Source organism: Bidens hawaiensis, unplaced genomic scaffold, assembly GCF_021521415.1.
Source record: "Bidens hawaiensis isolate Kalapana, Puna unplaced genomic scaffold, B.hawaiensis_p1.1 tig00032115_1, whole genome shotgun sequence".
NCBI classification, from domain to species: domain Eukaryota; kingdom Viridiplantae; phylum Streptophyta; class Magnoliopsida; order Asterales; family Asteraceae; genus Bidens; species Bidens hawaiensis.
In genome coordinates, this window is record NW_027495452.1 from 167714 (window position 1) to 189113 (window position 21400).

Here is a 21400-nt window from a genome sequence, read left to right on the forward strand (position 1 = left end):
TACCGGTCCACCACATTTATGACTGGGCAGACTTCCAGAACAAGTTCAGTCAACAGTTTAGTCAACAGAGGAAGCACACTGAGGAGCAGTGGACGATCCTCAACTGTGTGAGAGAAGAGGATGAATCCTTACTGGACTTCATCACCCGCTTCAACTCCAAGAAGCTGAGTCTGGGCAACATCAGCGAAGACCTCGTTCGCGCCGCTTTCATTCAGGGCGCTGAGTACCCAGAACTTATCCGCACTCTGACAGGTAAAGACGGCATGCCATCCACATGGGATGCCATAATGACGGCAGCCAAACGCTTTGCCGAAACGGAGAAACAGCTGGGAAGAGATCTCCCCCAGAATACAAACCTCTACACACAGAGGACAAGGGAGAACAATGTGAGAACCGCCCGGCTAAACAAAAAGAGGCGGCAAGGTATTTGGCAGTCAAGGATAAACTTTGACACCCCCTCAAGCTCTCGCCCTCTGGTTGGCTGAAGGGACAACACGCACCCTTCGAACCGGAAAAACCGTTGGACGCCACTCACCAAGAGCGTCACGGAGATATTTGCCACGGAAAAACTGCCATGGCCAAAAGCCCCAGCGATCCGACAGAAACCCAATGCGGATCAAAGCAAGTCTTGTGACTTCCATGGGACAAAGGGCCATAGCACTGAGGAGTGCACATCCTTGAGGGACATCGTCGAGACATTCGTCAAGGATGGGAGGCTCGCACACCTCGTGGCATCTATCAAGAAGGGAGGAAGGAACGACAACAGGTACAGGGGTAACGGACGAAAGCCCGTCGACATCAGCATCAACATGGTCCATGGTAAGGTCAGAGGAAGAAAGAGACCGATGACCGAACCATGCGCATGGAAGGAAGCAGAAGTGCGCTTCCCGCGAGTGCCGGGAGGCCCAAACAAAGAAGGCCCCATTGTCATTAAAAGCCAGCTGGGGCACTACATCACCTCCCGCACCCTCGTTGACAATGGCGCATCGTCGACAGTGATGTACAGGCAGTTCTTCGACAAGCTAGACGATGAAGACAAGGAACGCCTGGAGACGGTCTACGCTTCAATGGAAGGGTTTGACGGCAGCATGAACACTCCCTTGGGCACCCTATCTTTCCCCGTCACTCTCACCGATGGGAATTATTCACGCACGGAGGATGTGGATTTTGTTGTAATGAAAAAACCACATCATACGTATGACATCCTATTCGGGAGAGACGGGATGGCAAGATTCAACGCCGTGGTATCCTCAGTCCACGGCATAATGGGATGGCCAACAACTGAAGGCGTAGCGATGATCACGGGCATTCCCCAGGTATGCATCGCATCTGTCTCCTCTAAACCCAAACCGAAGATGGCCAAACAAACCATCACTGAACCTGAAAAGTGGGCATTCAATGGGAAATATCCCGATCAGGCCGTTACCATTGGCCCGACAATTGTTGATCCAACACGCACCTTACTCAAGCGCTTACTGCAGCGAAACGCAGACATCTTCGCGTGGACACCAGCCGACATGACTGGTGTACCCCGGAGTAAGGCAGAGCATAAGCTCAAATGCGATCCGGCCGTTACGCCGATCGTACAAAAGCGCAGAGTAATGGGGCCCGAGCAAACCAACGCGTGCAGAACCCAAGTCAAGGAACTCCTTGACGCGGGCATCGTGCGCGTTAGCAAATATCAAACATGGGTTGCAAATCCCGTAATGGTACCGAAGAATAACAAACAATGGCGCATGTGCATAGATTTCAAAGATTTGAATAAAGCATGCCCCAAAGATTGTTATCCGTTGCCAGAAATTGATCTCAAGGTGGATTCGGTGGCACCATTTCGCCTTAAATGCTTCTTGGATGCGTATAAGGGGTACCATCAAATCCACATGGCTGTAGATGACCAGGACAAAACCGCCTTTCGGACGCCCGATGGCACATTTTGTTATAAAATGATTCCATTCGGACTTAAGAACGCGGGGTCCACGTACCAACGACTAATGGACAAAGAGTTTCACGCCCAAATTGGGAGAAACTTGGAAGTCTATATGGATGATTTGGTCATCAAAAGCCCCGAGCCAGAGGCGATGTTGAAAGACATTGACGAAACTTTCAACACGCTCAGAAAGATAAACATGAAGCTCAACCCGAGCAAGTGTTCATTTGGGGTGGAAGAAGGGAAGTTCTTGGGAGTCATTATTACTAAAGATGGCTTCAGAGCGAACCCTGAAAAGGTCGAAGCCATTGTCAAAATGGAATCACCTACCACCATAAAACAGGCTCAAACACTGAATGGACGACTAGTCGCGCTTAACCGCTTTTTGGCAAACCATGCGGATAGGTTGTTCCCTTTTGTGTCAACGCTAAGAAATTGTTTAAAGAAAACGCACTTCCGCTGGACACCAGAAGCGGAAGCAGCTTTTCAGGAGATTCGATCACGCCTGATCGAACTCCCAACACTCACAGCACCACAAGCGGGGGAGGAGTTAATCCTATACCTCTCCGCAACAGATAGAGCAACCGGGGCAGTCCTGCTTGTAGAACGAAAAGGCATCCAGATGCCAATCTATTATGTTAGCCGCGTGCTGGCAGACGCGGAAACCCGGTACTCTACCCTGGAAAAACTAGTCTTGGCACTTATACACGCTTCACGCAGGTTGAGACGATATTTCCAGGGTCACCCAATCACTATTCTCACCAACTTCAAACTCTCAAATGTTCTAGGCAAACCCGAGTTATCGGGACGTCTAGCCAAATGGGCAATTGAATTGGGAGAATATGCGATTCAATACAAGCCGAGACCAGCCATTAAAGGCCAGGTCCTGGCTGATTTTATTGCAGAAGTCCCCGCTTCACGGGAGAAAGAGTGTCAGGAGGAGGTTCAACCCTCCCCAGCACACGAAATCAATGAGGTCTGGCGACTCTACACTGATGGAGCAGCTAGTAACGAGGGTTCAGGCGCAGGGTTAAAATTAACAAATCCAGCAGGCCAGGAATATACTTATGCTATTCGGCTGGATTTTCCAAGTACGAATAACGAAGCTGAATATGAAGCATTCCTGGCCGGATTGAGGATTGCGCGTAAAATGGGTGTAAAAAATTTGGAAGCCCATGTAGATTCCATGCTAGTGGCAAACCAAATAAACGGGACGTACACGGCTGTGAACGACACAATGGCTCTGTACCTTGCCCAGGCCAAAGCCATCATGCGCGATTTTAATGATTGTAAAGTGATACACGTCAAGCGCAGCGAAAACAAATCTGCGGATGCGTTAAGCAAGCTTGCATCACTGGCCTTCACCCACTTGGAAAAGGACATCCGCGTTGAACTCCTCGAAACACCATCAGTCCCGCACAAGGAAATTTGTGTCATCCAAACCGGTACAGAAACATGGATGACCCCAATAATAAAATACCTTGAAGCAGGAACATTACCAGAGTCAAAGTCACAGGCAAGAAAACTACGCTGTAAAGCACTGAATTATCAGCTGGTCAATGACACCCTTTACAGACGTAACTTTCTTGGCCCATTGTTAAGATGCGTGGACAACCAAGATGCTGACTACCTCCTAAGGGAGGTTCACGAAGGCATCTGTGGAGTACACGCAGGCCCCCGCGCTGTGGTAGCCAAGCTAAACAACGCGGGATACTTCTGGCCGGGGATGCATATGGACGCGTTGGCATACATCAGAAAATGCAGATCTTGCCAGCTTTACGCACCCAACACGCATCGCCCGAAAAATGAACTTGTTCCTGTCACTTCCTCGTGGCCATTTCAGAAGTGGGCCATTGACGTGACATGCCCATTTCCTACAGCAGCTGGGAATGTTCAGTTCCTAGTGGTAGCCATTGACTACTTCACCAAATGGATAGAAGCGAAACCTTTAGCCCAAACAACCGCAAAGCATATCAAAAAATTCATTTGGGAATTTATTATTTGTCGTTTTGGACTTCCACAGAATTTGGTAAGCGATAATGGCACCAACTTTGCTGACAAGAAGCTGCAGCAGTGGCTGAAAGAACTTCAAATCACCCACACCTTTACCTCAGTGGCACACCCGCAAGGTAACGGTGAGGTGGAAAGAGCAAATAAGAGCATCGTCGAAGGCATAAAGAGAAGACTCTTGGAACATAGATCCGGTTGGGTGGACGAGCTTCCACACGTCCTTTGGGCAAACAGAACGCTGAAGAAGACCAGTACGGGAGAAACCCCGTTCAGTCTCACTTATGGCACTGAAGCCATGATCCCAGTCGAAATCGGTTTACCCTCACCAAGGGTCTTAATCCAACCAGAAGACAATGATGCGGAAAGACGGTTAGACCTTATGCTAACCGAAGAGCGCAGAGACTTAGCCGCCGTGCGTGAAGAAAACTACAAACGACAAATGCAAAAATACTACAACACGCGGGTAAAACTCTGCAATTTCAATGAAGGAGACTACATACTGCGTAACAACGAGGCTTCGAACCAACAACGCCCAGGAAAGTTGGCCCCGATTTGGGAAGGGCCATACGTTATCAAAGAAGTTCTGGGAAAGGGCGCATACCGGCTCGAAAGGCTCGATGGCACTCCCATCCCTAGAACATGGAATGGAGCTCAATTACGCAAATGTTATATGTAGATCAATTCCAACTTGTAAAGAAAAGGCCTAGAGCCACTTCTAATGGAAATGATTCTCCTTTCATGATGTATTGATAGCTTGTAACCTATGAACTTCCCTTACGGGAAGAAGTAGTTGCGTGTGGAAGGCGGAAATACCCGCATAAACACAACGCCAAAATGTTAAAAAGTTCTAAGGAAAACCTACACGCAGGTCAGATGTAGGTAAAGTTTAGCCATCCTTGTAAGTGCAAGTGACGGTCTTACCCGCACAATCACAAACAAGGAAGCCAAACTTAACTTACCATCTACCACGTTAAAAGGTTAACTTATGAACAATTAAAAAAGGATAAGAAAAACCTACACGCGGTCAGATGAAGGCAAAAGTTCAGCCATCCTACCAAGTGCAAGTGACGGTTATACCCGCACAATCACGAAGGAGGAAGCAAAACTCTAACCCATCATCAACCACGTTCACAGGTTAACTTATTCTAAACACTTGGAAAATTGCTAATTTAAACTAAGTATGCAAGTCATAAGTTTATAAAGCAAAGAATCCAATGAAAGGAATAACAATCGTATATTTCAATGATATATTACAACAGTGGCCGGGTAACTACCCGCCTAAAAGAAATCTATACAAAGCTAAGTCTATCCTAGCAGTGGGAAGGGATCTTCAGGATCAGGCTTCAGGACCACCTCCGCTTGGACCAGCACCGTCAGAGCGCGGCTGTCCAAGGAAAGTCTTAAGGATGTTTAGCCCATCATCAGCAGCAGCAGCTTCATTCACCTTCTCCACCACCGGATGCGGGAAGGCAGCGTACTGGTTCACTGCTTGGTCATAAGCAGCTGCAGTGTTAACATTGAATAAAGGGAAGTTGGAGGGCGGAAAGCCTCTCTCAGCAAACCCTAGACCAAGCAGGAAGCCAGTCTTCTCCCCATCCTCATGAGAAGCGTTGAGGGCTGCGCTCATTGCATCGTCGTAAGAGGTCTCTGAAAGGACCCGACGCACAACCTACAAAAGAAAATTACAAGTTAGAACATTTTCTAATTACAAGTAGAAAGAGAAGAAAAAAAAGAGGATACCTGAGGCAACGCTTCTCGAAGCAGCCATTGGAGGGTAGCTTGACTTTCTTTGTAAGCACGTTCGGCTCCGCTTTTATCAAGGTTGGCAAGTTGAACTTCCTTGGCGGCAGCTTCTTCGACGCTTTTGAGTTTCCTTTCAGTGCGGTCAAGCACCCCCCTCTGGTCAAGGATCTCCTGCAGCTTCTTGGCATCTTCCATTGCCAAGGCGTCATGAGCATGCTGAAGAGCCTTTAATTTACATTTAAGCTGCTCATTCTCTTCGCGAAGTGGCTCAGCAACAGCTTCAACCTTGGCAGCCCTCTCAGTTGAGTTTCGAGCAGTCTCCTTGGCCAGCCGAAGCTGTTCATTCACAGCTTGGGCAGCCTTGGAGCGGGCCTCGAGTCGCGCCTGGACTTCAACCTCGAGGGCCTTGAATGCCTTCTCCTTCTCGGCTGCGGCAGCGGCCAACTGCCGGTTCTCCTCCCGAAGAGCCCGCGCTTCAGATACATCTTTGGCGCGCGCTGCTTTTAACTTGTCGTTTTCACGACAAAGCAGCTCGACGCGGGGCTGCGTCCGGGCCTGGAGAACCCGAAGCTCATTGGTTAGCCTACCCTCTTGGTAGCTAGCCATGGCTTCCCCCAACGCACCATGAGGAGCAGCGTGGCGAGCCCAGTCCACGCACTCCACAGGGGTGCGAAGGGTTGTTCCTCGGCGTATGTTCCATCTTGGAACATACACTTCATTGGAATCCGACACTGCAAAAGAAACAAAGGCAGTTAGGAAAAGATGATAAAAATATATAAGGGAAAAAGAACCCTACGTACCTGTAGGGTCAATAACAGGCCGATAGCCGCCAGACCCATCACCTGAACCTAAAGGAAATCCATCCAACAGGTCAGGCAGACGGGAAGGTGGCATAGATCGGCGGGAAGCCCGGCGCATACCTGATGGTTCGGCCGTCGGTGCCGGGGGCGCAGGCATAGTGGCAGCCGCTGTGGTTGCCATTGTTGGCGCCGCCTCCTCAGCAGCAGTAACCGCCGGCTCCGTGAGAGATGCTGTAAAAATTGCACTCACAGCCGGCGGAGACATCTTCTCAGCCGGAACAGCCTCAGGAAGGCTGGAACCAGCGGAAGCAGGCGCAGGCGCCTGGGTCGACGCCTCGGGAAGGCTGACCGAGCCTACCGTCATTGGCGGGGGAATACTCGCTCCAAATCCACCCTGGAATGCGTTAACATCCACACCTGCACAAACAAAAGTGTTAGAAAAATTTATTTGAAATAAATTTAGACAAGAATCATGATGGTACTTACGGGGTCTCTTGAGCTTGAACGTACAGACGAGCGGGGGCGAACCCGAGGGAACCGGCCTCTTGACACCGGTAACCGTCGTCGTCGTTTCCTCCCCGGAGGTAACAGCTATAGCCTCCGGAGCGGTGGTCTCCTCACCACCGGGTTTCCCCACCACTTCTGCACTATCTGATTCTGAGTCAGATAGGACTACCGGGTCGGCCGTAGAGGCGACCTTCTCCTTGCCTTTCCCGACGGCAGCCTTCTTCTTCCGCACCAGCGGAGGACCTTCTGCGGATTCCTCAGAAGAAGACATGTTAACTCCAGCAGCAGGCACAGCATTGAGGGGTTCAGGATAGAAGATAGGCTTACCTGGCCGTCGGTGGCTCAAGATCTCTTGGCCCGGCGGGTAAACCTCCACGAACCGACCCGCGGTCTGCTCTAAGATGGGCAACTCGTTCTCGTCCAGAGCACGAGTACCCATCCGCGCAGGACCATCTTCCTCCCGCGGATTCAGGAGCGACTGAAGATCGTTACCCTCTGAAATCAACAAGAAAGTTAGAAAAAATCGAAGTCAGCAAAAAGAAACAAGACATACCATAAGGGACAGAGTTCGAACCATATTCGAGGACGATCGGAACCTTATCCGCATTCGCCGCCTTCCACACCCGGCTCATCCCCAGCATCACCATCGCCGACTCCGGAAAACGGAAAACCGGGGACTGGACCCGGGATATCTTCGCGAACCATTCCGCCTCCTCATAGTTGATGGCGGGAAGGTTCGGAAGCGTCTGGCCATTCTTGAACTTCATGGCAATGGGGATGGCTCGAGCGGATATGAAGAAGAACTCTCTTCTCCATGAGCGAAGACTCCGCTCGGTGGTACAAATCTTTAAACCCTTGATACGGGTTGTAAGAGTGTACCACCCTTGGATGCACCTCCAAGTATAGAAGGTCATCAGGCGGTCAACGAGGGGCTCAAGGCCCAGTATCCGGCACACCCACTCAAAGTGCCGGACCTTGGCAATGGCCATGGGGTGCACCTCTGTCAGGTGCACACCGTGCCTCTCTAGGACACGGTACACAAACTTTGTCAACGGAAACCTAAGGTTCCCGTAGACAAAGAATGCAGCATAAACCCCGATCTTGCCACTAGGGGCATCGTACACAGTATGGTGGGGCTCAGGAAACTCAGGCTCGAGAGACTCGAGCATGAACTTCCTGACGATATACTGGTACAGCTCGACAGGAAGAGAACACTGGCATTCGCCAGCAGTCTTCTGATCATCAGCATCGTGAGAAGACATGGTGGAAGAAAGAAGAGATTTCAGAGTAATGCTTTACCGAAAAAGAGAAATTCGCCGGAAATTACTGGAGAAGAAGAGATGAAAGTGGAAAGTGTGAATTGCAAATAACCCTCTCCCCCTTTATATAGTAATCGCAATTAATGCGATGAATTTAATACGGAAGAGAGAGAAATCAAAGGTGCAATGAAACTATGACGCGTGGCAAAGGCAAGCTGGCAACAGCTGTCAAAAGGACGTGTGCCAGAGATTTCGCGGCTACGCGCCCGAAATCCCGTGCCCACGCGCCTGAAAAAGCAACTGGAATGACCACATAATGTCATGTCGCCATAACTTCTGGCACGTCCTGACACAGTCAGAAGAAACCGTCGCACGACGTTTGAGGTATTGGGTTGTTATCCATCCACCAACTCTTCAAATTTCAAAATTTAAAAATTTGAAGACTAAGGTTCAAAAAAGTAAGCGGGAAAATACCCCTTACCTTGGCAAACAAGTAACCATAAGCCGGGTGTGGGTACAGTGTAAAGGCAAAACCCTTCACATACCTAACACCCGCAGGGAATTGAAGCCAAAATATTTGGCAACCAAGTAACCATAAGACGGGTGCGGGTACAGTGTAAAGGCAAAACCCTTCACATACCTAGCACCCGCAGGGAATGGACGCCAGGAATACCTTGGAAGTAAAGTAACCGTAAGACGGATGCAGGTACAGTGTAAAGGCAAAACCCTTCACATACCTAGCACCCGCTGAGAATTGAAACCAGGAAGGATCTTCTGGGCAATGCTTGTGAAAACGGAAATAATATCCCCGCATAGCGGGAACATCGAGTACTACGTTGTTTGAGGCTCCAAGATGGAATTGGTGGTTTAAACATAATTGATCACTATGTTCAAAAACTACCAGAACCACAGGGAGAATCCGCACAACTAAGACTCAATGCTCCTGACTTGCGAGGAGGTTACAGACCTACCCGCATCATACCCAAAGACCAAGCAGGAAACTCGGGAATTTCTGCAAGTGACAAGGACTTCCGCGGGAAGAACCCCCATGGAAAACCTTACAAAAACCCCTTTTCAAAACCCTTTGCTTAAGTCCAAAAGTTCACCTCACTTTATTAGACATTCGTGAGAAGAACATTGGACTGGGGGGACTTGAAGAGGTAGGTCCCAGCAGGGCTCAGTTGGTCCCGCATGACTCACCTTGAACAGGGATGTCTGCGCAAAGACCATCTACTCCCGCAGGACCCACCATGCTCAGAGAAGCCTACGCGCAGTATGCAAGCTGCATACGCAGGGAAAAGCCTCCCAATGGTAAAGTAACCCGCCTGTTCCCGCAGTTGCGGATACAAGCCATCAGGGAAGGCTACCCGCACAGCATAGCTACACGCATAAGGCTTAACACTTACAAATATTCAGTGTCACCTGAAAGAATGAGCAAAGGCGGGAGGGGGAAAACTCCCGCCAAAATGGGCCAGTCCGTATGATGGAGGATCTTTTGCGTGATACCTGACGAGGTAAAGACAAAAGATCTGACCAAGAATGCGACAGCTCACTGACAGCAGCGTGGCAGACAGCACGCCACAGCACTGTGACCAATAGCCGCCGCCTGCCCACCAACTCCTGCCAGACCACGTGCCTAGCCTGCAGTTGGTAGAAGACGAAGAGTGCACGGCACGCCTGCTCTGTGTCAGCCGCTACCTATCCACCACTCACAGGTAGGGCACGTGCATAGGTTACAGTTGGTAGCGTGTTGGGCCGGCTAAACCCCTTGGAAACCCACCTTCGGCTATAAAAGACAGCAAATGGTATTATCATTTCATCATCTACTATCTCGTATAACTTACTTGATAATTGCTCTAATAGTATTCATATACTTTTATATTTAAAGAGCAATATAGACTGATTCTCACGCCGGAGGGTGGTCACAAGGAGGAACCCCCCCCCCTTCTCAGTGACGAGCTCACGGTGTCTGTTTTGCAGGTTCCCTGAAGTACAACTTACTCTGCTGGACCTAACCTTCGAGGGAAACATTACTTAGCCCTCAGATTACCCATAATCTGCCCGGGGTCACTTAGTGTTTCTTCAGGTGGTGTATTGGAGAAATTTGGGGTTTGGTCAGCGGAACAAAACAAAAGCAACGTACCAAGAGGCTTTCGAAGAAAAGAAGCAATCGAGTTTCTGAATTATATATGTTTATTTCTCCAACAGTGTTGGCGGGGCTAGGGTTTGGAGGCGGCGGGTGCTTGTGGTTGTGTGTGAATTGCAGGAGGAGAGAGAGAGAGAGATATAGAGAGAACATTCTTATACAGGCCACTTAAGTTGCCACATAAGAAATTTTGACAACTAGGCGTGCCACGTCAGCAAATCACCAACGGAGTTAGTCATTCGTTAGTCGCGGCCCGTTAAAAACAAATACACCAATAGTTGAGACTGTCAGCAGGCAAGCGTAAAATTCAGACTGTTATTTACCAATAGGGCATAGTTGAGATTATTTAAAACCAATTTTTAAAAGTTAAAATACAATTTTAGTCTTGTGATATTTAAATATGAAAATAGTTACACGTAGATAATTTACATGTGTTACATAATATAACAAGAATATGTGTGGACACCCAATTATAATGCATGTATGTGTTTATTGTGTCCAAGGGGGTGTGGTAGACACACATTAACTTATTTAAATATTTAAAAATAGTAATATAACAGGATATACTTCGAGTTTATTCTAATTGACTTCTAAATAAGAAATTAGAAGCAATTTTATAACTATTAAATCAATGTTAATTTTCTGACGTCTTCGTTCTGTGTCATCAACATCCACTGATCCACAATCCATCAACTCGATATTTATAACTTTTAACTTGTTGCCGCACACTGCTGAAGCGGTGTGAACCCGGTCGGTATCAACTTGGTTCGTTACAGTAAAAACATATTCGTTGTAATAGATTACCATGTGTGTAAAAGAAAATGACTTGAATAAAATTTATATTGAAATCGTTTGTTTGATTATTCCTCTAGCTTTGAGTCAATATATACAAAACTGGTGGTAATAGCATAAACTTTCACATTACACTATTTAGACCATCCATAGTCCAGCTTTATCGGCGGCGTTTTGATCTATAACGTCGGGGGCACAACCCCCCTGCGTTTGGCATATTTTCTTTTTCAACATTTTAGACATAACACGCGTTATAAAGGATATATATATATATATATATATATATATATATATATATATATATATATCTATATATATATATATCAATTGTTTAAAAAGATGAAAATCAGAAGGAACCTGAAGATGCAAAGAGAGAGCTGTGCGGCGTTGATAATTGTCCAGAGGAAGAACAAATACTCAAACCCTAACTCCCTATGTAAACCGTTGGAGTTGAGCCCATTCAAATCGAATTGGCCCATTTGAGATATATTAAAAACAAAAGCCCTGGAAATATTACTCTTTCTCAAAGTCCAATCCCACTTTAACTAAAAACAAAATTACCCTTTTCTAAAGCTCAAGCTTTGCTCATGGGTTGTTCTTTTAAGCCCTGACTCGTTTAATTGTTTTTAGAAACATCTTAAACAAGTCAAACTTCAGTTCGAGCTCTTATAGTACCTTAAACGAGTCACAACTATTTATTTTAATGTAATATTTATTTAATAAAATATTATTGTTATTTGATTTTTTTAATAAAAAATAAAAAAAAATGTACAAGTGACTGGGAGCCACGTGGCGCATAACGCCTGGGGGTGGGGCTTTATGACTACACCCTATTTTTGTAAAAAATCGTAACTCTGACTGGACGCCACGTGGCGCATAATGTCTGGGTCACGGGCTTTATGACTACTCATGGTCTTATAGTTAAAATAATAGACAGGTTTAAATTATTGGCGGTTTCCCTTTCAAAGTTGTCGATGAACGTTAAAATTCGAAGCTAGCTCCTTGTGGGTGAAGCATAGGATGAAGAATAAGCTTCGAAGTGGTTTCATGGTGTCCTCACGAGTAAATAGCATTGGGTACCAGTAACGAAACGGTCAAACGGGTACCGTCGATTGTTTTTGCCTACAATACTTGTACAAAATTTTGCCTACAATACGTTGTTTTTTCGGGTTGATTCGGTTCGAGGCGAGAAACATAATAAAAAAACAAAGTCATAATAAAACACACAAAATATAATATTATTCAAAACGAGAAAAAAAACACATTATAAATTCTTATAAGTGTGTTTGTTGCAAAGTCTTAGTCCGCAACGAGTTTAAACATTTAAAACACTAACTAAACAATTAATATTAAGTAAGATTTTTAAAAAAAAGGAAAGGGAAAAACAACAATATCAGAGTGTTGTAAGAAAAATACCAGCAAAACCGGAATGTGGTGAGGATTGAACTCGCAGCTTTTCAAAGGTAAGACGAGGGAGTTTCAATCAAGCCACGCAATATTAATGCTATTGGTTCCAAGTATTAGTTTTTATGAGTTCCTTAAAAAATTAATACACTGCTTCTAAGTAAATTTTAAAAAACATTGGTGTCCCGGGACCCCGACTCTAACTATGTGGGCCAGCCCCTGTGCATGCGCATATCTAGTTGTTCATGAGCTACTTTACACGAGCCAAATAAAAGTGAGAACTGAGTCAAACTTAAATGAGCATATGCCTCTTTTAGAGCTTATTTAATAACGATGTGCCTAAGCTTCATTTATAGAGCTCGACTAGACTTGCTAATTTGGAAAAACTTATTATCATATATTAAGGTCCATGGGTATGCCTCAACGCTTAGGGCATTTAAGCTGAGTTTGCACTTGGCAAGGGTTAACGAGTGGCGTACCACTCCTTTCATGGGCTAAGGGGCTTTTAATACAAGGTGAGTTAAAATGTTAACGAACTTTAAAATTTTCTATACAAACACAATACTTTAACAATCAATTTTACATTAAATAAACAGAGGTAGGGGTTGGAAAAAGGGGGGGGGGGGGTAAACAATTTTCTTATGGTGAGGTGGAGTGAAATGAGGTCAAATAGGTGATGTGTTGACTACGTGAAATGAAGGAGCGTAAATATATATATATATACCCCATAACTTAAAAGGTAACGTATGAAGTTCTCGTTTTTATACTTTTGCCACTGACTTATTTTGCAACTTAGTTAAATAGTAACATGAAAAGTTTATTTTATTATGATTTTGTTAACTAACTTTGCTACATAAACATTTTTAGTCCTTCAACTTTAAGTTTTGCATATATGTTTTTGGCACCTAAATTTCTGTTTCACAAGTTTTGCATATATATGTTTTTGGCTCCCCAACTTTTTTTGCATGTATATGTTTTTGGCCCCTCAATTTTTGTTTCACACATTTACTTATTGGTCCCTCAATTTTAATAATGAAACCTTTTAACTTTCAACTTATATCCTTACTTTTTTGGCCCCTTAATTTTTGTTTCACACATTTACTTACTGGTCCCTCAATTTTGATAATGAAACCTTTTAACTTTCAACTTATATCCTTACTTTTTGACAAAATGGCAAAACACGTCCTTTATGTTTGAACGTTTTTTCAATGGTAGTCCTTTAGCAAACTTAATGTCAGAGAACACACTTGATGTTTTAAATCCCTATCACGCTACGTCCTTTGGCACTAACCCCGTTAACTTTTCTTCTCGTTAAATCTGGTAATATACATTAAGAATGAGGCTAATTTTGTAAATTCACATATTTATTTAATAACTGAATAAAACAATTAACATAATTACAAATAAATACTCTCTCACACACACACATACATTCTCTCTCTCTCTCTCTCTCTTTATTGCAGTTCACCCACCACCACTCCCGGCAATCAACACCATCTCCGCCACCATCCCCTTCTAGTGGCAACACCAAACCTCGTTTTAGATATGGATTTTGAATCGGGTATAAATCATCACCGCATTGTTTGAGATATGGCAAAGAGTTTGACCGAGATCTGAGTTTGACAAGCAGAACTAAACCTTATTTGAGATCTTGTTTCAGATCTGGTCATGGAGGCATCTGAGTTCGACTTCAATCAAATCGAGGTAAAGCCATATCTGAGTTGAACCTTTGCTTGTGGGTTTTGACCATACCACCATACTAGTTCATTACCCTTGAACTGAAAACTGATGTGCTCCTCTCCCTAACTCGACGATGAATTGTTGTTATAGGGGGGTATTAGCCGGGTAAGAGAGAGATATATGACTTCTGGCCAAACAGTTCGTTTCATTAGTTTCAAGCTAGGTTTTGAAGGCAATGACGGGGTAACGTGGTGGCTGGGGTTTCAAAGTTAGGACACCCCTCGTCGGAAAACCGTTTGTGGTGGTGATGGATAGAAGTTGACGGTGGATGATGGCAAAGAGCGTGAGAGTAATTGAGAGAGAGAGAGAGAGAGAGAGAGAGAGAGAGAGAGAGAGAGAAAGGAGAGAGTATTTATTTGTAAATATGTTAATTGTTTTATTCAATTATTAAATAAATATGTGAATTTACAAAATTAGCCTCATCCTTAATGCGTATTACTAGATTTAACGAGAAAAGTTAACGGGGTTAATGCCAAAGGACGTAACGTGATAGAGATTTGAACATCAAGTATGTTCTTTGACATTAAGTTTGCTAAAGGACTACAATTGAAAAAACATTTAAACATAAAGGACGTGTTTTGCCATTCTATCTTACTTTTTTGTCCCTCAACTTTGGTAATAAAACTTTTATCACATCTTTTACCATAACGATTCAAACAGACTTCCGGTAACGTACTCACTGCAATGTACGGTAGCTTTGGAACATGCTACACAAATACACAATTTTTACATATACACTTTTTTAGCCCCAGAACTTTTGCTCCACATATATCTTTTTTGGTTAATCAACTTTTGTAATGAAACTTTAGCCACAACTTTACCATAACGAATCTAATTGATGCCGACCAATTTTCCGCTGCGTACGCCACAATGCATGATAGCTTTCGAACATTTAATGCATTTAACCCACTCCATCGCAACACACGGATATAGATACTTGCTATTTATATAGTTTGTTTGTATAAGAAATATATTTACATAGTTATAGTATATACATTTGTGATAAACTGACTAAATAATGTGTGTTATATATAAAATTATAATTATAGATATTAAAAAGTACGTATAGTAACAAATACATAAGAAAATTAGTTATAAATGACAATCAAGCCGATCTGAGCTAAATTCAAGCTTGAAAACCTAAACATTTGAAATAGAGCTTGATCCCTCTCTAATAATAATACATGAGCTTAGCTCGAGCATAAACAAATTACTTATGTTCAACTCGATTCGTATTCACGTTTTTTTATGATAATATGACACCCTCTCTTCTCTCTTTTATCTCACAAATCAGATCTACCCACATATCTTGCAAGAATTACCTCAGGGCTACCATCATTATATACTTATAATTAAATCTTGAGTCTGCCAATACAATTGTGCTACTCATCTTACCACACCGTATAACACGTCATCAAATCTTCAACTTTGTTTCTTGTTAGGTTATGTGTTATGGGCTCATGTCCGGTGCCACATCACCCACCCAACGCCTGACCGCTCTCGTGGGGTGTGATTAGGACGTCTAGGCAAGGGGTTGAGGAGCGCGACGAGCGTGGGGCGCTGACTGTTGCGAGATTAAAAAACTAAATTATTTATCTTTTAATTTATAAATACCAAACAACCTTTAAATATTGAAACCCTAAATCAATCTGTTGATGGGAGAATGAATATAAAAAGCTTGAAACCCAAATGAGAATGGAGATACGTGCTCACCAAATTATAAAAAAACAATGGAGGTGGGTATTCGTATAATAATATTGTAGCTTCTACATGTACAAGTTTCAACCTGATTGATTTGGTAGTGGTATATATATATATATATATTTGTTGGTCAGAGATCATGCACTTGAAGATATTATAATCACTCACGATTAATTAACCCGTCATTGTCAAAGCCAGATCCATGTAGGATTTATGTGAAGAACCGTCAAAACGTCGATAGAAGAATTATTACCTCATGAACTATTAAATTGTAAGGTTATGTGTCCCTCAAACATCTCCATTCGACAAACCAAAACATCGCCGGGAATATATGGCGCACGCATCTTTGACAGTGACTGTTGTGTTTTATTATTATTATTTTTTATTAATTAGGGCACACCATTTAATCTTTGTTTTGTACTTGAAATATTAATAGATATGTAGATCTTAATGTATCAGTTTCATCACCTAAACAGTAGAAGATTATGATTAGATAATGTTTGCTTACAACAGCTAATTAATTGGATTGGGTTCTATTTTGGTGCATGATTAGAGATTGACATGAAATCATAGTATCTTACAAGTTCTGGTCTCCAAGATTGTCCACTTTAAGTCACAACTCCCAAGATTAACAAAATGTCAATCAAGATCGATACATTGATATCACACGCTAAGCGCGGTTGGTAACTTATATACTAAAGTTAAAAAGATCTGGCTTGCTCTTTGAATGAAGCATGATGTAACTTTTGTACTTATAAGATTTTTTGGTTTATAAGTTAAGTTTTAAGGGTACCTGGCTTCATTTATGTGACTGAATCTTGGAATATTGATTTAACTGTTTTTCTATGTCATTATAATGTGGGATATTACTAGATTGGTCATCAGTGTATTGCTAAAACTTTCATTAGCAGTATTATATATCGGTAATTTACAACTTCCGTTATTAGTACTTTTATATGGTTGCTTGTTGCGGTTTCTCTTAGCTAGCTACATTTTATGTTATATGGATTAATATACTTCAAACTCTAGACGTAGAAAAGAAAGTTTTGAAGACTAGCTATGAGATCTGACTATGATTTTTTGCCTCCATCACATGCACTCTCCCCAAGGCCCCGACTTTACCAATAGCTCTGTTCTGAGTGGCTAGCTAGCTTATGAGATTGCATCATGGAGTAAACGAAATCCTTATAATTCTTTATCTATTTTTTTATGTCCTAATAATGTGAGATATTATTAGATTGATGATCATTAGTCATGTATAGATCGATATCCTTGAAGCTATGAGATCTGATTAATTATGAGTTAATACTAATTTAAGTTTTATCAACCAAAGATAATTATGATTTGAACCTCTTCACATCTTTATACATCAAGATACAAACAGCTAAAGATACACAGGTAGCAAATACATGTCTCCCTGCGTTAAACATATAATCCGAGTCAAACAAATGACATATATTCTCTTCTCAATGATTGCCCTTTTGATAATCGTGATTATATTTCTAATCTGTTTAAAAACTTCTGAAAGGTTGAATTTAAGCCCGAAGACGATCTGCACAGCTGTGTATTACCTCCTGACAGCCTTTCAGCAGTTGTTAAAATAATATCGAATCTCGTCTTTGATATAATTCTCCTCTAACTTATTACAAGTAACACATCCACTCTCCTTACCTATAAATATCTCTTTTCATACAGTTTGTTTTTCCAACCAATTTGCAAACATCAATCAACTTCATTTACAAATATCGGTTTCTTTCATCAAGAAACATGGAATCTGTGAATGCTCTCTTAGGAGAATGGAACTCATTTAGTGGAGTAAATGTTGCTGAAGAAGCCAATTTCATGGCACAATTGCTTAATAATTTCTCTTCGCCTAATGACATAATAGACGCTTCTACATTTTGTCCACATGAAGAACTAATCATGAACACTAACGAAGTTGATGAAACTTCGGTTTATTTGTCAGATGACACCAAAATCAACCCACATTGTCTGTCACAAGACTATCTTTCTTCTGATTTAAGTCAATTATTGTCTGCAAGTTCTAGGAAACGGTCTTGTAGCATGACAGATGTAAGCTAAACATGCTGCAAATATATAGCCATATATGTTTACTTGTGCTTAAATTTTATTAATCTAAAGTTTTCTTATATTCTTTTTAGGTTGATGAGAACAGGGAAAATATTAAGTGTCGAAAAAGTCAAAAACTTGGTTATAAAAGCAATGAAGATGATGCCGACCATGATGCGGATTTTGGGCAAATTATTAAAATTTATGGATCTGATGGTGAATGTAATCAAGAATCAAGTATAAGTTCAAAAACATCAAAAGGAAAGACAAAAGCAAATAGGGGGTCAGCAACCGATCCACAAAGTGTCTATGCACGGGTAAATAATATTACAATTAATATTTCGTATTTGATGATATAGAACTCATCAATGAAACTGGTTCTGTCTTTTTTCAGAAAAGAAGAGAACGGATTAATGAACGGTTAAGAATATTGCAGAAACTTGTCCCTAATGGTACAAAGGTTGATATTAGCACAATGCTTGAAGAGGCTGTACACTATGTGAAATTCTTGCAGCTCCAAATTAAGGTTAGAAAACATTAAAAGAAAAACAGTTATTGGACTTATGTTAAACAAGAAACTTAATGATGCTTGCAGCTATTGAGCTCTGATGATCTATGGATGTATGCTCCAATTGCATACAATGGAATGGACATTGGGCTTCATGACTTAACAATTCCATCACCAAGATGATGAACATTTGACTATCCTAAGGCCTAACCTCAGCTGCCACATTTTTCTTGAATGAGTATTCTTTTATTACTAATTATTTTTTTTTTGGTGTGTGAAAAAGGAATAATTTCATCAAAAGATGTTTGTATGCTTGAAACTCAGGCATGAAGTGAGAGCAGTTTCTCTTTTTCAGTCCGAAGCGATTGTACATTCATGTAAATATTCCGCAAGACCTTGTATTATCTTCACAAACACAAGTTATATTGACGTACTCATTTTGTTCCGAGTTAAAATCACGAGTTAACATCTTAGGTAGGGTCCCTTTGTTCAAGATGATAGAGAGGCTAATCCTGGTGAGACCCTTAGCGCCAAAACTGTTTTCAGTGTGATAAACTAGATAAAAAAAATAATATAAAGTGTAGCCAGGAGAATCAGATTAAGAAAATAATAAATGTTAATAAATAGCGGTACCCTATCGGTAACAAAGGTAATGTGAAAGCATATATATTGACAGCTAAGCGAGCATAACACAAGTGAACTAGAAACGATTCACGAACCCTTTAGAGTTAGATATACACTCTACTTCCAAACTCTTCACCAAAGCAAAACTAAGGCAAAGCAAATATAAGAATCTATTAAAACAATATTTACACTTCCTAACCATAAGCTCTTATCCTTGATCATGTCCTTTGTAAGGTACAAGTCTATCAAATCATATCTAATTCGCCCATCCAATGTAAACATGGGCATGACTCTGTTTCTCTTTCCCTCCATTGTCAGCGTTTTCACAGTACGTACTTGGGCCATCATCTAACTCTAAATTTCCCCTTCATAATCTTATCAGAGATACATGTCACATTGTCACCCCCAATTTCTCCTATAAAAACCCATATTTTATCCGACCCATCGATCCTTGCGTGCCCACACATCGATCCTTATTGAACTTATTATATATTAATAAGTAATTATCTAAGTTAAGTGATAGATATAAATGATTTAGCATGTGAGTTGACATTAGTTTCTTAAATTTATTTTCTTATGGCATTTGATTAAATTAATCCTTGTTAAACTAATACATTATTATCAACCATATTTTAAAGGCAGGTGCTTGGATATTTTGCCTATTTTATTCCACCGTGCCGATTATGAAGTTTTTGAATATTTTGCCATTTTGGGGGAGTCACTAGAGTGAGATGTCCGTAATTGTCGTTTTTGGTGTTTAGGAAAACCGAAAACCGGAAAAACCAAAAAAAAAAACAAAAAAAAAATGAAAACCGAATTGTATCCGTAACCGGACAAACCTATTAATCCGAATTTAGAATTCGATTTTCAATTTAGTTATAACTGAAAACCAAATTCCGAATTCGATTTGCGGATCTAGTTTTTTTTTTTTTTTGTTTTTCAAATGCGATGTGTTTGATTTAACCTAACTAATCGATTAAAATGATTAAAATGTTAGACTATATTAATTTGTTTGTATATGAACAATATTATTTAAGCCCATGTCTAATATGTAGTCCACTAGTTTATATCCAAATTTCGCCTTTTTATTTTGGATAAGATGGTTATTTTATGGTTGACTGTTTCTATGTTTAAGACTATTTAACGGTTTGTTGGTTTGGATGTTTTATTATTACCTTTAACTTTTGGTTTTAGGGTGTATATTGCTTGGTTTGAATATTTTGATGTAGTACGGAACTCAAATGGTTGTCCGAATCCGAAACACAAACAGAAAAAATGTTGTTTTGGATGAATACGATTAACACGGTTTGAATTGACGTGTTCGGTTTAACCAAAACCGAACCGTAATCCAATTAAACTTGAATTGATTACACTTCAATAATTCCCCTTCCGAATTCGGTTAGGTTCGATTTTCGATTAGGGGTAAAAAAATCTCATAACCAAACAAATCAAATAAATTGGTATCCGAAGCGCTAATTATTTTGATACGAAGGGCAATTTTATATATTATTAAGGCTTCTTTGTTATTGTCGCAAAGCCGTCAATACTCGGTAGGTACCAATTGACGGAAGATGTAGTCAGATCGAATATGAGAATGCATCATAGTTATATTGTTAGGTAGTAAGTAGTACAGGGACTAAACTGTAAATGTTTAGTAGTTTAGGGTTATAATTGTAATAGGTTAATATACATAGACATACGTCGTTGTATGAGAATGGTAGTGAATGATTTTGAGAGTTATCTTCCTTCTTCTGTGTTCTTCTTCTTCTTCTCCTATCTTTCACTCTTAATCCTTTGATTACCGTTTTGTATCGTAACATATATTGTGTTAGGAAGGACTCAATGAGGAATACTAGAAGTTGTACGTCTTCATCAAATATCACATGTCGAAGTGACAATAATTCTAGGAGTAACAAGATCAAGGCAACAAACAATGCGTTCCGTGATCACCATGTTCTAGTAAGTGTGGGCCAAGGAACATTGTAGTATTGTACATGAATTAGTCAATACTAACATGAATTAGTGGTAAAAGGATGAGAATCCATAAAAAGTGAGGTCTCAAAGTCAAACTTGGAAATCACATATTTCACAACCATTTACAAGTTGGTAGCATATTTCAAAACCATTTACAAATTGGTAAGTCAGCACAATTTTTTAGTTGCATGTTAA

General features: G+C 41.7%; 1 protein-coding gene across 1 annotated transcript; it reads left to right on the forward strand.

Annotated features, from left to right (window-relative positions):
* The first annotated feature begins 17422 nt into the window (after window positions 1–17422).
* On the forward strand, window positions 17423–19492 carry LOC143583069 (transcription factor bHLH139-like). Its single transcript, XM_077065488.1, has 4 exons — window positions 17423–18102; window positions 18192–18416; window positions 18494–18625; window positions 18695–19492. Exons 1-4 carry the CDS (start codon window positions 17797–17799, stop codon window positions 18788–18790), a joined length of 759 nt encoding a protein of 252 aa, XP_076921603.1. The 5' UTR covers window positions 17423–17796; the 3' UTR covers window positions 18791–19492.
* The last annotated feature ends 1908 nt before the right edge of the window (window positions 19493–21400 follow it).